Raw genomic sequence first — 13,256 nt, forward strand, 5'->3', positions numbered from 1 at the left:
TTCCGTTCATCCCTGGCTTCCCCAGGAAGCTGACTCTCTCCCACAGCATGGGCCCTGCCCCTCAATGCAGAGCTCCCCCCTGCCAGAGGCAAAGGCAAGATAGGACCCAGGAGGCAGAGCTGGAGCAGTTTAGCCTGGGCAAGGTGCAAATATGGCTGTTAGGAGATAATAGCCTATTACCGCTGACAGAGAAGCTCCTTTAACTCAATTGGTACAAGCCTGTTCTAGGAGGCTGGGGGTGCCAGATTTGTTTCCTGCTTGCACCCCCTTAGGGATAAAATAAGCCAGGCAACGGGTGCACCGGTTTCCAGTGGCTGGCAGGTCTGTAGGGACCTTTCTGCAGCGCTCCAGGGAGGGATACAAATGGGGGAGAGGGGGCAGAGAAGGGGTGCCAGGACAGTTTGAGGCCCAGAACACCTGCCTTACAGTGACAGACTAAAGCAGCTCAGGCTATTCGGTATCAGCACAAGAAGGCGAAGGGGGTGACTCTTTCAAAGCAGCTCAGTGGCACCAGCTAGTACCACATGCCAGCAGCTGCACAGCCTGCTCCACAACACAGCAAAGCGACAACTGGGATGGCATGGATAGGAGCAAGCAGGGCATTACCAAAGTTGGGGGAGGGGGAGAACATAGCTCATGTGGGCACTGCCAGCAACAGGACAGGCCTCTGGGCCCCTCACCCCTGAACAGGGCCACCATCCCCCACCCGAGGCCAGGTGAGGTGGATGGTTTCAGCCAAGGATCTTGTTACCCCACAATCCCCCACCATGCCAGCCGCTGGGGACAGAGGCAAGAGGGGGACCAAGGTCCTTATTCCCTGTAATCTGATGCCTGGCCCTTGGGGAGGGACATGGGGCTGGAAAAGCCAGGCCAAGGGATCAAGTGAAAACCACTCACTTCCTTTAATACTCAGTCTCCTCATTTGGTTTTGGGGGAAGGGGGCTGCAGGGATCATGCAGGGGAGAACTCAAGGGGCTGATCAGTATAAAAGCAAGTCCCAAGCAACCATGGGGGGGGGGTAAATTAGGGTTCCCCCCCCCCTCTTGTCTCAAGTTGACAACATGCCCCCTTCGCACTACGGCTCCTTGGTTTGAATTGCAGTCCCTGCCCCACTGTGTCCTTGGCACGGCCTGGTTGGAGGGGCCAGCGGCTCCTAGAAAGGGAGGGGATTTGGCGTCCCCCCTAGAGAAGGAGGGGATGGCCAGCTGTTGCAGTGTCTGGGGGGCTGGGCTCTATGGCACAGTCTGTACCCCGTCAGTCCTGGCTCTCCTCCAGCCGCCACTTGAGAGACTCCTCCTTGCGGGCATCTGGCTTGATCTGGTTGCGCATTCCCCCCAGCAGGTTCGAGGTGGCCTCCGAAGCCACAATAAGGGGCTTGACCACGGTGGGAGGGATCTGGCGCAGGACTCCGCCCACCGCCCCTGTGATGCCCTTCTGCTCATGGCCCCGGGCAGCCACGTCGCAGATGGTCTGGGCTGTGTCAATCACGCCCTGCAAGGGAGCAAAGGGGAGCGATTAGTGGGGGGTCAGGGTTAGCCTGTGGAAGTACCTGACACCGGCTCTAACTGGAATCCAAACAATAAGACTCCCAACCCTAATGCTTCTGGGCCCATCACCCAGCAGGGTTAGGAGGGACTCTCCAGCGGCAGGAGTAGCCTTGGCCCCCTACATAGAAGGGGATGGGCCTTAGCGCAGGGAGGGACCATACCTCTCGGAAGGTATCATAGGCCTTGGCCACGCCCTCACGGAGGTCAGCTGGCTGCTGGCCCCGGCGCAGTTTCCGGGCGTGCTTCTTATGCAGCAAGGTCCGTGTCACAGGGGAGGTTGGAGACAGGATGTCATAGACTGTCTCAGCTGTGGCCTGGGGGGGGGTTACATTAAGAGATAAAGAGACCCCAACAGCACCCCCATTGAGACACCCCCTCTACCCCAGATTGCTCCCCCACACCCTATACACACAGACCCCTTCTCCCCAGAGACACTCGTAGTCCCCACTGATCTGGCCTATGAGCCTTTCTGCAGGGCAAGAGGAAAGCATCCTGGAAGGGGAGTAGGGGCTAGCTGGTTAGAGGAGAGTGGGGGACTGGGAACCAAGACTCCTGGGTTCTGTTCCCAGCTTTACCACTAAGTTTGGGCAAGTGCCTTCCCCTCTCAGTTTCCCTCATGACAAGGGGATGGGGGGCTTAGTACCTGAAAATCCCTTTCCGATGCTATTGCAGACCTCTGCTCCTTTCCCCACCCCCTGCCTTCCACACTGGCTGGAGAGGGCCATGCTGCAGCCCCGCCCCAAAGCCCCAGGGTGGGGAGCGGCCTGTCCCAGGCTGTGGATGGATGGGAGGGAGGGTTCTCACCTGTATGGCCTGCACCAGGCGGTTGCTGAGCTCCAGGGCAGCTGAGGCTGTGGAGGTCCCGAAGGAGGCAGCCCCACGTTGCAGCCCCCGGATGATACGCCCGTCCTTGCGGTACTGCTCGATGGGCAGCCAGAACAGGTCACGCAGACCGTGGACTGGGGGAGGAAAAAAAGAGGCCAACTTAGCCAGAAGTGGGGGAACCCCAGGGCAGAGATCACAGGAGAACAGCCCCCTCCAGGGCACAGCACCCTTTCAACCCTCCCACTCCAGACACCATCGTGTCCCTCCCGCCTCCATCACCCCCACCACACTGGGCCCCCATGCCCATCACCCACTCCACACTCATTCCAGGCCTCCATCCCCCTTACCTCCCACCTCTCCACGCTCACCCCAGCCCCTCTCTCCCCCATCTCCCTTCCTCCTGCCCCATGCCTTCCACCCCTGGTCTAGAGCAAGGTGGTTTTCCCTGCACTGGGGCTTGGCACAAAGCTGGGTGGGGGTCCCTGTGCAAGGAGAGGGAAGGGGGGGGCTGTGCCAGGAACTCACAGAGCTGGACAACGGAGTGCATGGGCCCCACACCACCCAGGATGCCTGGCAGCTGGTTCTTGCGGATGTCCGTCAGCCACTCAGTGAGGGCGTAGCTGATCACCTTGTCCACACCCAGGAGCCTGGTGGGGAACAGACAGAGGGTATTGTGGGAAAGAATGAGGCGCCCCCACCATGCCTTCTTAGAGAGGACTAAGCCCTGGAGCCACGCTATAGACTGCGCCCCACCCCCTCCCCAGCATCTAGCAGGGCTCCAGTGACCAGCGGTGCCAGTCAGGGTAAGAGAGCAGGGCAGAAAGAGTCAGCTCCATCCCATAGTCTGAGCCCTGCATGGGCACAGACCACACCCCCTGCCTGCATTGACTCCGCCTCCCCCGCCCCCAAGCCCAGCAGGATTGGGCACATCCCAGGCCCCACAGTTCACCCATGTCTGCAGCAGAGGCGCTTGAGCTTGAGCTCAGAGCAGTTGAGCTGGGCCAAGCCGATGAGGATCCCGGCAAAGGTGCCCTGAGGAGGGGGAGAGAAAGGGTTTGTCATAAACAGATAGTTAAGGGTTAAAGTCTCTTTTTACCTGTAAAGGGTTAACAAGCTCAGTAACCTTATGAACACCTGACCAGAGGACCAACCAAGGGACAGGATAATTTCAAATCTCTGTGGAGGGAAGGCTTTGTCTGTGTTCTTTGATTGAGTTGTGTGCTCTCTTTGGATCTAAGAGAGGCCAGACATGTCTCAAAGTTCTCCTGGAGTATTTCCTACTATCCAGTATAGTGAGTATTAGAAAGGCGAATTAGTCTTATAATTTGATTTCTACATTTGCAATTGTGTGTTTGCCGGATAAATATCTTTATTTCTGTTTACTGTTACTTTGATTATTCTGAGAAAGGGGGGTGGGGGAGAGCCTCTCCAGGTTAGACCCTGTATTTTTTGCATCCTGGTAATACAGAGATAGAAAAAAAAAGTACACTTTCTTTAATAAAATCTTTTCTTTTTTAGAACTTGATTGATTTCTTCCCTTGTTTGGATTTTCAGGGGAAGGGGAGGGGGAAAAAGTGAATCCCTCTTTGTTTGATTCAAGGAGTTTGAATCAAGGTATCTCTCCTAAGTACTAGGAGAGGGGAGGGGGGAAATGGATTATTTCCCTTTGTGTTGAGATTCAAGGTGTTTGGATCTGTGTTCCCCAGGGGAAGTTTTGGGGGAACAGGGAGTGTGTCAGACACTTAAAACTTGACTGGTGGCAGCGAGAACCAGATCTAAACTAGGATTTTAGTTTAGAGGAGTCCATGCAGGTCCCCATCTTGTGAACGCTAAAGTTCAAAGTGGGGAATAAACCTATGACAGGGTTAAAGCGCTGCTGATGCACGGCCCACACTCCTTCCCACAGCCCACCCCTGCATCCCCCTCCACAACACTCCCTATCCCACACAGCCCCCCCCAATGCCACTCCCCTCGTATCATGTGTATCCTGCATTCCCCTGCTCCCACCCCCTGGCACTGTCCTACCCCACAGTGCCATGCACACCCCCACAACCTCCTCCCCCAAATAGCAGTGCTGCCAGCCAGGCACTCCTCTGTTCTAAACCTGGTTCCCACACTCAGCCCTCCTTGCCTCAGTTTCCCCAGTTGTAGAATGGGGATTACATCTCCTGTGAACCACCACCTCCCCCACAAACGCAGGCATGTCTCCACCCCCACCCTCCAGATACCCCCTGGTTACAAGAGAGGTTAGCTCTGTCCCCACAGCCCAGGCAACCAGGTCAGTTTTGATGGGATCTCCCTAGGCCAGTCTGATTTCAACTGACACCACTTTAATTTGTTTCACACCAGTTAACACCACCCTGACCCCAGCAGGATTCAAACCAGTGACCTAAGGGTCAAAGGCATCATGGATGGTCCCACTGTCCCCGCTAGTGCCAGCTCCTGGGGCTACATTAAGGGCCACCTGACAATAAGCCAAAGGGGTGGATTCTGCACCCCTGGAGAGGCTGCTCAGCACTGCACCCCCAGACCCAGCAGAGAGGGAGCAGCATCCCCACCGCACAACTCTAGAGCCTGCCCCACTCCAACCCCTACCAGTACCAGAGTTGTCCCCCCCCCCACACACACAGACACCCCACCATGGGCCAGATCCACCCCTCCCCCAGAGCCAGATGCCACCCCACTACCAACCCCCACCCCCATGCCCACTCCTACCCAGGACCAGATCCTGCCCTCAAGTCACAGAACTCATCCAACACTATCCCCCTCCACCACCAGTCCTTCCAGCAGGAGGCAAGAGGCTTTGGCTAGTTGGGTAGTTCCAGACCCCTGCTCCCTCCACACCACCTCTGCCCCACCCAGAGGTTCACTGGCATCTCCCCACCCCGCCCCACTTACCACCTGGTCCATGGTCATGTGCTTCCCATGATAGTCCAGCCAGATGGGCACTTCTGATGTGAACCGGAACTCCCTGGGGGATCAACCAATCGGGACAGAGAGCTAGAGAGACTGGCAGACGAGGGGGCAGGACTTACAGCCAGGCCACCTCATGGGCACAGATCTTATGCTAAGCAGGGCCCGAGCCCAGATGGAGAACACCAAAATCTTGGAGCTGCAGGCAGCGGGGTGGGCACTCAGCAGGGGGCACTCTCCCCCTGCAGTGAGTGCTGACCCCAGCGCGGTGCTAGGGGGCTCTGTGCTGCAGGGAGCAGAGATCAGTATGAAGCACTCTGCCAGACAAAACATGTAACTAAGGTCCTGCTGCTGCGTGGTCATTGCTGGTCCCCCGGGTACCTCCTCTATGGATCAGGCTGTGGGGACCCCTGTGATCCAGGCCGTTGTCCTAGCTTCCATCATTTCTGTTCTGCCTCCTTCACCCCTCATGTTCCCCCACCCACCGCTTCAATTCAAAATAAAATTCCCCTTCGCAGCACTTCCTGCGCCCCACCCCAGAGGCAGCAGCATCTCATACCTGAAGTAGATGGGTTGGTCCGTGGAGGACGAGGCATTGGAGGAGGAGCTGTTTTCGCTCAGCGTGGTCTCCACAGAAGCTGTCATTTCTACCCCCACCAACCCTGGCCCCCGGCTCCCCTCCTGCTCCTTCCCCAGCGATTCGGACTCGGTGGCTGGGCTGGCTCGGACCCCTGGATCTGGGTGGGCTACTGGGGGGAGGGGAGAGAAAAAAGATGGTCAAGGAGCAGGGGCTTCACCCCGCCCCAGGCTGTACATGCTCTTGGCAGCTCAGGCCTTAGCAACACCCCCATCTTGTGGTGACAGGTGGTAGTGTAGCAGGCATAACAAGCAGGCAGGAGCCCAGATTATAGTCATTGTTAACACTTGGTGTGATCAGACGCTCACGTGGCCCGAGAGTCTGTCCCCCTGCCTCAGTTTCCCCAGCATGAGGAAGGTTTATGCCGGGGCTACAAAGAGCCAGAAGATCCCTCCCCAGCCAGCCAGCACCTCTGGGCTACTCTGCAACTTACCTTCTGTCCCAGCCTCCAAGGGCAACACAGGGTTAATGCTGACAGCCAGGCTGGTGAAGAAATCCTTCAGGAAAAACAAGGCATCCTGGTGGGGGGGGGAGAGGCAGCAACAGGCAGTGTTATACTGGAAGGTGGGCAGCCCTCAGTCACAGACCTGGCTGCGCTAATTACCCTTCTTTTAGGCTAAATGGAAGGAGAAGTTAAGCCCCTTTATGAGGGAAAGAGCTGGAAACAATAAAAGCCACTGCCGGAGGCCGCAAGCCTGAGCCATGTGGGCTGTGGGGTTTCCAGACCGCCTGCAAATGCAGGGGCTGGGGGATTGCTTGGCAAGCTGGGTGTGTGTGCGAGGCAGAGGGCCAGCAGACAGCCAGAGAAGTGGAGGTGAGTGTGCCCCTGGAAGACAGCAGGGGGACAGAGCCCCTTGGGCACCGGGCTAGCTGGAGAGACAGACTTGGAAACTGTGAGCAAGGAACCAGCTGTTCATTCCTGGTGTGATCAGGGACACAGGACTGTGGGCAGGGGTGAAAGTGGGCATACCGGTAAGAAGCCGGTACCATCCCGTACGCAGCCCATGTTAAAGTGTTGCTGCGACAGTGTTTTAACGTCGCTGCCCCTTCCCCGTCAGCAGCCCTGCCGGCTGCCGATGGGGGAGGCAAAAGGGGCAGCTGCCCCGGGGCCAGCGATTTAAGAGGGCCCGGGACTCCCAGCCATAGGTGCCGACTCCATGGGTGCTCCGGAGCTAGAGCACTCACAGGGAAAAATTGGTGGGTGCTCAGTACCCACCGGCAGCTCCCCGCCCAGATCACCTCTGCCTCCGCTCCGCCTCCTCCCCCGTGCACCACCTGCCCGCTTTCCCCCCCTCCTTCCCAGTGCTTGCGAAAGAGCCGTTTTGTGCAGCTGGGAGGGAGGGGGGAGGAGGGGGAACACGGCGCTCGGGAAGAGGTGGGGCCAGGGCAGGGATTTGAGGAAGGGGCTGGAGTTAGGGCAGGGACTTTGGGGAAGGGGTTGTAATGGGGGCAGGGCCGGGGGGGCGCCAGCACCCACCGGCACTGGGGAAAGTTGGCGCCTATGCTTCCAGCCACCGCTGCAGCAGTGGCCGGAGCCCCAGACCCTTTTAAATTGCTGCCGGAGCCCCTGATCCCCCAGCCCGCCCCTTCCGCCCGAGGCCCTGCCCCTTCCGGGGGCTGGAGCTGGCCCCCATACCCGGTAAGAATTTAATATTACTTTCACCCCTGACTGTGGGGACGCTCTTTGTAAACAGACAGGATTGCACCAGAGAACTTGCCCCCCTCGCATCATCAATTTCTCCTCCTCTTGGAAACAATAACTCGGCAAGACACCAGATCTGGAAAAAAATCGCTCAGGCCAAAGGGGCACCAGGCAGAGTCAGAGCCCATCATTGGGAAAGGAGCGGGTGGGAGAATCCTTGAATGGGGAGTGGGGAGGGACAATGCTGAAGCCCAGGAAATTGGAGCTCTAGGAGAGAAAGTCGGTTCCGAAGTTCATACATGTAGACACAGGCCTTTCTGCTCTAGGAGGCACCAGCTCTGATCCAGCCCCACAGCAGGGAACTGACATACAAGGCCTTTCCCCTCGAGGGGGTGCTGGTCTGAATCCAGAGCCAGGTCATTAGGGACCTGGGGGGTGGAAAAAATGTATCTGGATCAGGGCTCCCCCAGGGTGCGAGGCCAGGGCAGGGAGTCTCTAGGCAGGGCCCATGGAGCTATCTGCAGCCCCCCTCACCTGGTCGATGTTGAGGCGCAGCGGCAAGAGGGAGACACGCAGGCAGCACTCGGGGCCGCCCAGCCCGGCCTCAGGGCAGACATGCAGGGCCTTGATGGTGAGCTGTGAGGGGAGGTGGCAGTCACTCACGGGGGGGGGGGGGAAGGGGGGGTGTACGGTCCACTTCCCTCCCTCAGCAGGGATGGAGCAAGCACCCCAAACCTCCCCCAGTTCAGATCTCACACCCAGCCCCAGCACCCACCCCACACCAAAACGCTCCCCCCAGAGCCCTCCCCCTGCCCAGATCCCATCCCTTCTTCCCAGAGTCCACTGCCCCCTCTCCCAACCCCAGTGCCCAACCCACACCAACTCCCTCCCTTCATACCCACCCCAAATACCTTCCCCATCCCCAGCTGCAGTGGCTGCCCCACATCACCAGCCCTCAGAACTCACCCCTAACCCAGGCCTGGATCCTACCCCACAACCTCTCCTTAAGCCCCAGCACTCATCTCATATTAACTCTCTAGTATCTGCCCCATCCCACCCCAGCCCCTTACCCATCCCTCTGTCAGCCCCCTGGCAGTACCATGTTGGAGTGGGCCCGGCGTGGCATCTTCTCGCTGGTGTACAGGTAGAGGAACTTGTTGATCTGGGAGGAGGCCAGCCGGTCACGGATCTCCAGCTCCTGCACGATGAACACCTGCCGCGACACTGGCTGCTCCTCCAGCTCCGCGGACGGCTTCTCTGCCCCACTGGGGTAGGTCTCATGCTGGAAGCTCACCTGGAGGGAGAGGAAGAGGCTAAGGCTTGATAATAGTGTGTGTGTGTGGGGTCCCTGACAAGCCAGACAGCCCCCGCCACCCCCCCGCAGAAGTGCTGGGAACAGAACACGGCTCTACAGTGTCGGGGGAGTTGAACATCATGTCTATGACAAGGAGGTCAGACCAATGGGCCTACCCAGCCGCTATCCTGTGGCAGGGAGTTTCCCAGAAGAGCCTTTGTGGGACAGATGTAAGCCCCACCCACTCACACACACACACCCTCCCTCACCTTGGTGAGCTGTATCTCCATGAGCAGGTCATGGAGGCGCCCAGTTCCACCCTGCATGCGCCAGGTGTTCTGGGGCCGGTTGGCCATGGAGGAGCGGGAAGGGGAGCTGCGGGCGCTCGACGGGCCGGGCCTCATCCTGCAGGGCGGGGGAGAGACAGGATCAGAGCTGCTCAGCCCAGCCCCAGGGCAGGCCGTGCCTGCCAGGCAGCGAGGTCTCACCTGGGTGAGTGGGCGTGTCCTGGGGGCGTGCGCCCAACCCCAAAATCCCGCCCTCCATAAAGGTGCCAGACCACTGAGATCTCACGCAGCATGACTCGGCTCTCAGGCAATGGGAAGTGTGCCGGGGCCTTCAGCAGGTCTGTGCTGCCCAGCGGGCGCGAGAAGTAGCCGTCCTTGATGGGCACTGGCCCTTCCAGCAGCTTTGTCACCACTGGCTCTCCATCCTTGGGCTGGGGTGGGGGGTGAGACACACACAGAGGCAGGCCTCAGAGAAAATCAGTGGACCCAGGTTCCAAGCCCTGCCCCCAAATATCCCACTACCTCATCCTTCCTAAAAAAAATCCAGGCATTTGGACCTGGCCTTGCCCTGCCCCACACCCAACCTTTCCTTGTCTCTCCCAGCTCCCCATGGACCCCAAAGCCCCACCCCATATCAGTTACAGCCCCCCAGGCCTTCCCCCTCGGTCCTCCATCCCCATGTGCCCCACAGGCTCTGCCTCCCCTTACTGGGATGCCCATGCCGGGTGCGTCCAGGATGCAGAAGTCGTCATTGTCGGTGGCCTCGCTCTCCTCCTCGCTGCCCTCCGAGGAGCAGAAATCTAGCCCCACTTCCATGGGGGCCGGGGGCAGGGCTGCAGGGGGTGGGCGGCAGGGCTTGCCCCCAGCACTGTTCTCCCCTGGGAAGAGATACACTGAAACGGGGGAGGTTTGGTGCAACTGCCCGGCATCTCCTGGGAGGGGAGAGGGACATGGGTGAGATCAGCCCCAATGAGATACTCCTGCCATCCCGCCCGACATTCCCCCTGCCCTGGATCGAGTCAACCGCCCCTCTCGCCCCACATTCCCCTCCCAAGCCCCGGATCAGGCCAATGGGCCCCTCCATCCCTGGAACAGCCCATTCAGCCCGCTGACCATTTGGGAGCTAGGGGTGACACTAATTTCTCTAGCTCTGCAGCAGGAGTGATGCAGCCACATGCCACCCAGCCCCCAACCATTCCCCTCTGCCCCCCGCCGTGCCCAGCAGCCCCCAAGGAGTTGAAGAGGCAACGAGGGGACAGCGTGGTCCCCTCGGCTCCCCAGGCTCTCGCTGGCACCCCCTACCAGACTCTAATGTCAAGTCCCTCAGGCTGCGGTCGGTGTCGATGAGGGCGTCAGTCAGGTCCCGCTGGTTAATGGTGGCCGTCTCGGCGGGCAGGCAGGAGGGCAGCGAGGCCGGGCTCTCTGACAGCTGGGGGCCAACGAGAACCAGGGGGTGTTATGTACCAAATGATGGGTACCCATGGATCAGCACTGCCAGGGGAGAGCAGCCCCACCCTGCTCCCTGGGGCACAGCACACACTAGCACTGTGCGGGGGCACTTGGGTCAGTGCTGACGGCCAGGGGAGACACCCTCTGCTGAGCTAAGTTCCCTTCAAGCTGCGCAGCCTCCTATTAAGCCCCACAGGCCCCAGCACGGACCTGCCTCGGCTGGGGAGAGAGGAGCCCCTCCCTCAGCCCAGTCCAGCTGGAGCTGCCGTAGCTGGGGAGAGAGCTGGGGGGAGTCCTGTCTCCTCACTGCAGCCCTGGGACAGCCTGCACTCCAAACCCCTCATCCCTGGCCCCAGCCCAGAGCCTGCACCCCAACCCTCTGCCCCAGCCCTGAGCCCCCTCCCACACTCCGAACCCCTCGGCCCCACCCACACGTCACCTCCATATTGGTGCACATAAAATTCACTCCCCACATCGACGTAAAAAAATTAGAGGAAACACTGCCCTGGGCCCTCCTGTCCTGCAGAACAGTGCCCCCTAGCGCCGCAAGAGTCTGCTCTGATTGCTAGGGCAGAGCACCACCTACTGAACTCCCCCCGTCCCTCCAGCATATGCCTTTCCTTCACAGCTGTAAGGCCCAACCATCAGATCATCCTGTCCAAGCTCCCACAAACCGCAAGCCAGAGAACTTCCCCATGAGATCCCTGCATCCAGCCCAGATGTGATGGTTGAGCTACAGTGCAGCTCAGAGACAGTCTTGATTTAAAGGCCTGGAGCCCACCCCGCATCCCTGCATAAGTTGCTGCAATGCTGAATCTCTCCCTGCTAAAAAACAGAGACTGCCTTATTTCTCCTCTGATTGGTGCAGCTTCAGGTATTGGATCTCAGTCCTCCAGCCATGCCCCAAACTGGCTCAGCCCCACCTAACTCAACTACCAAAGATCCCTGAGCATGTCCCCCATTCAGGCACTGAACTGGCGTGACCCTGCTTAGCTAGAGCTTTGGAAGATCCCCATGCAGGTCCCCCATCCAGGCACCAAGCCAGCCTGACCTTCTCAGCTAGGGATGACACCAGTCCAGCCTTCCTCTCCCTACCTGCACCTTCTGGCCAGCGATCTCTGTTGGGCTGTCCTGCCGGGGTGGCGGGTGGAGGTCCCCGTGGTTGACCACGTACTGGATAAGGTTGGCCAGCATGGCGCAGGAGTCGGCACAGGTATGGAGATGCACCACATTGTTGGAGCAGCGCAGCTCGAATAGTGGCTGAGTCTGGGGTGGAACAAAGCGAGTGAGAGACAGTATGTGTCATACTGGGGTGGGGAGCTAGAGCAATGAGATGCCAGGTCCTTGGGAGAGGTCAGTGCAGGGCTCCTGATGGGAGGTGGGGCAGCTTAGGTCCCACAGGCTCAAATCGCAGCAAGGCTGCTTCGAAAACACAGAAGCTGCACTGGAGAAGACTCTCACACCGCAAGGCTACAGCGATGGACAAGGAGGGCTGAGAAGTCACCCACCTCCTGCATCCAGCCACATGGAGTATCCTCCCGACCCTGCGCAGTCACCTCTTAAGTGGGGGGTTCTCTCCTGGGATTTCCATTGCAGTTACCAGGCCTGCCCCCACCCCGCCCTTTCTGGCTGGGCTGAGCCTCACCAGCTTCCCGTCGGCGCTCCCCTTCCATGTGGTGATGACCAGCTCGAGCAGATCCACGTCCAGGACGCACACGTAATCTGAGGCCAAGGGAGAGCAGAGATTCAGCCTGACTGGATCCCTAGGTCTATCCTGGGCTCTGGGAAGGGAGCGGGGCCTGATGGGTTGGAGCAGCGGGGGCTGGGAGTCAGGGCTCCTGGGTTCTGTTCCACGTTCTCTCTCTAATTTGGGCATGTCCTCCCCCCTCTTCTTTGTGCATTAGTTTCCCTGCAGCAATTAACACACCCAGGACGGGGGACGGTTAAATCCATTCAAACATTTGGGAAGCCCCTTGAAATCCACAGATGGAAAATTGTTAAGCAATACGGGGTGTCTTCTACAGAGCCACCTGCCAGCATGCTGGGCTATGAGCGACAGCTCCCCCATCCAAATACTGACCAGGCGCAAGCTTGCAAGACCTGCCGAGAGCCCAGCCTGAGGGGCTATGGGGGCATGATGCTTGAGGGATACTTGCTGCTCCCCAGCAGCCTTTCAAATAGCTGCTGTTTTCAGTGCCCAGAGCACAGCAGAAGGACGGACATGGGGCCCGTCCAGCTCTTACCCTTCCGCAGATCGACCATCTCCACATCGCATTTGTCAGACAGGTAGACGGCAGAGTCATCCAGAATAAACCTGGGGGAAGGGGCGAGCGACTTAAACCCTGCCGCCCCTCCAGTAGGCACATGCCAGCCGGATCGGGTACAATCAAGATCTTGTCCATCACTGTACAGTAACCATGAACCCAAGGGCCCCACACAGTGCAATAGGTATCAGGTTGCACTTCTGGCCCTGGGACACAGACCCTGACTCCCACCCTGGGCCAAGCGAGTAAGCGCTGGGGAGTGGTGGCTCAAGGAATAGGACATGGGTCCTTTCCCCTCTATAGGGCATTGGTGCCAATCCAGCCCCGGGTGGGAAGACAGGGAATGGCACACGGGCCCTTCCCCTCTAGGGGTGCTGGCTCTAATCTGGCCCCAGAAC

At 59.1% G+C, this 13,256-nt stretch overlaps 1 protein-coding gene across 3 annotated transcripts in view; it reads right to left on the bottom strand.

Annotated features, from left to right (window-relative positions):
• Positions 1-878: 878 nt before the first annotated feature.
• Positions 879-13,256, bottom strand: part of ATG2A (autophagy related 2A) — a 38,023-nt gene continuing 25,645 nt past the window's right edge. Inside the window, exons 26-42 of one of the 3 annotated variants that reach the window (XM_039547605.1) lie at positions 12,838-12,908; positions 12,240-12,316; positions 11,690-11,860; positions 10,448-10,574; positions 9,854-10,077; positions 9,347-9,576; positions 9,128-9,263; positions 8,664-8,858; positions 8,099-8,200; positions 6,356-6,440; positions 5,845-6,034; positions 5,271-5,343; positions 3,322-3,404; positions 2,898-3,019; positions 2,352-2,506; positions 1,709-1,861; positions 879-1,491 (exon numbers count right to left, since the gene is read on the bottom strand). In XM_039547605.1, coding sequence (XP_039403539.1) covers positions 1,255-1,491; positions 1,709-1,861; positions 2,352-2,506; positions 2,898-3,019; positions 3,322-3,404; positions 5,271-5,343; positions 5,845-6,034; positions 6,356-6,440; positions 8,099-8,200; positions 8,664-8,858; positions 9,128-9,263; positions 9,347-9,576; positions 9,854-10,077; positions 10,448-10,574; positions 11,690-11,860; positions 12,240-12,316; positions 12,838-12,908 — 2,431 coding nt within the window. In that variant the 3' untranslated portion in view covers positions 879-1,254. Of the gene's footprint in view, positions 1,492-1,708; positions 1,862-2,351; positions 2,507-2,897; positions 3,020-3,321; positions 3,405-5,270; positions 5,382-5,844; positions 6,035-6,355; positions 6,441-7,585; positions 7,701-8,098; positions 8,201-8,663; positions 8,859-9,127; positions 9,264-9,346; positions 9,577-9,853; positions 10,078-10,447; positions 10,575-11,689; positions 11,861-12,239; positions 12,317-12,837; positions 12,909-13,256 lie in introns of those variants that run through there. The other 2 variants (XR_005601310.1, XM_039547606.1) reach the window with 2 other exon arrangements.

Source organism: Mauremys reevesii, linkage group 7, assembly GCF_016161935.1.
Source record: "Mauremys reevesii isolate NIE-2019 linkage group 7, ASM1616193v1, whole genome shotgun sequence".
Lineage (NCBI taxonomy): Eukaryota > Metazoa > Chordata > Testudines > Geoemydidae > Mauremys > Mauremys reevesii.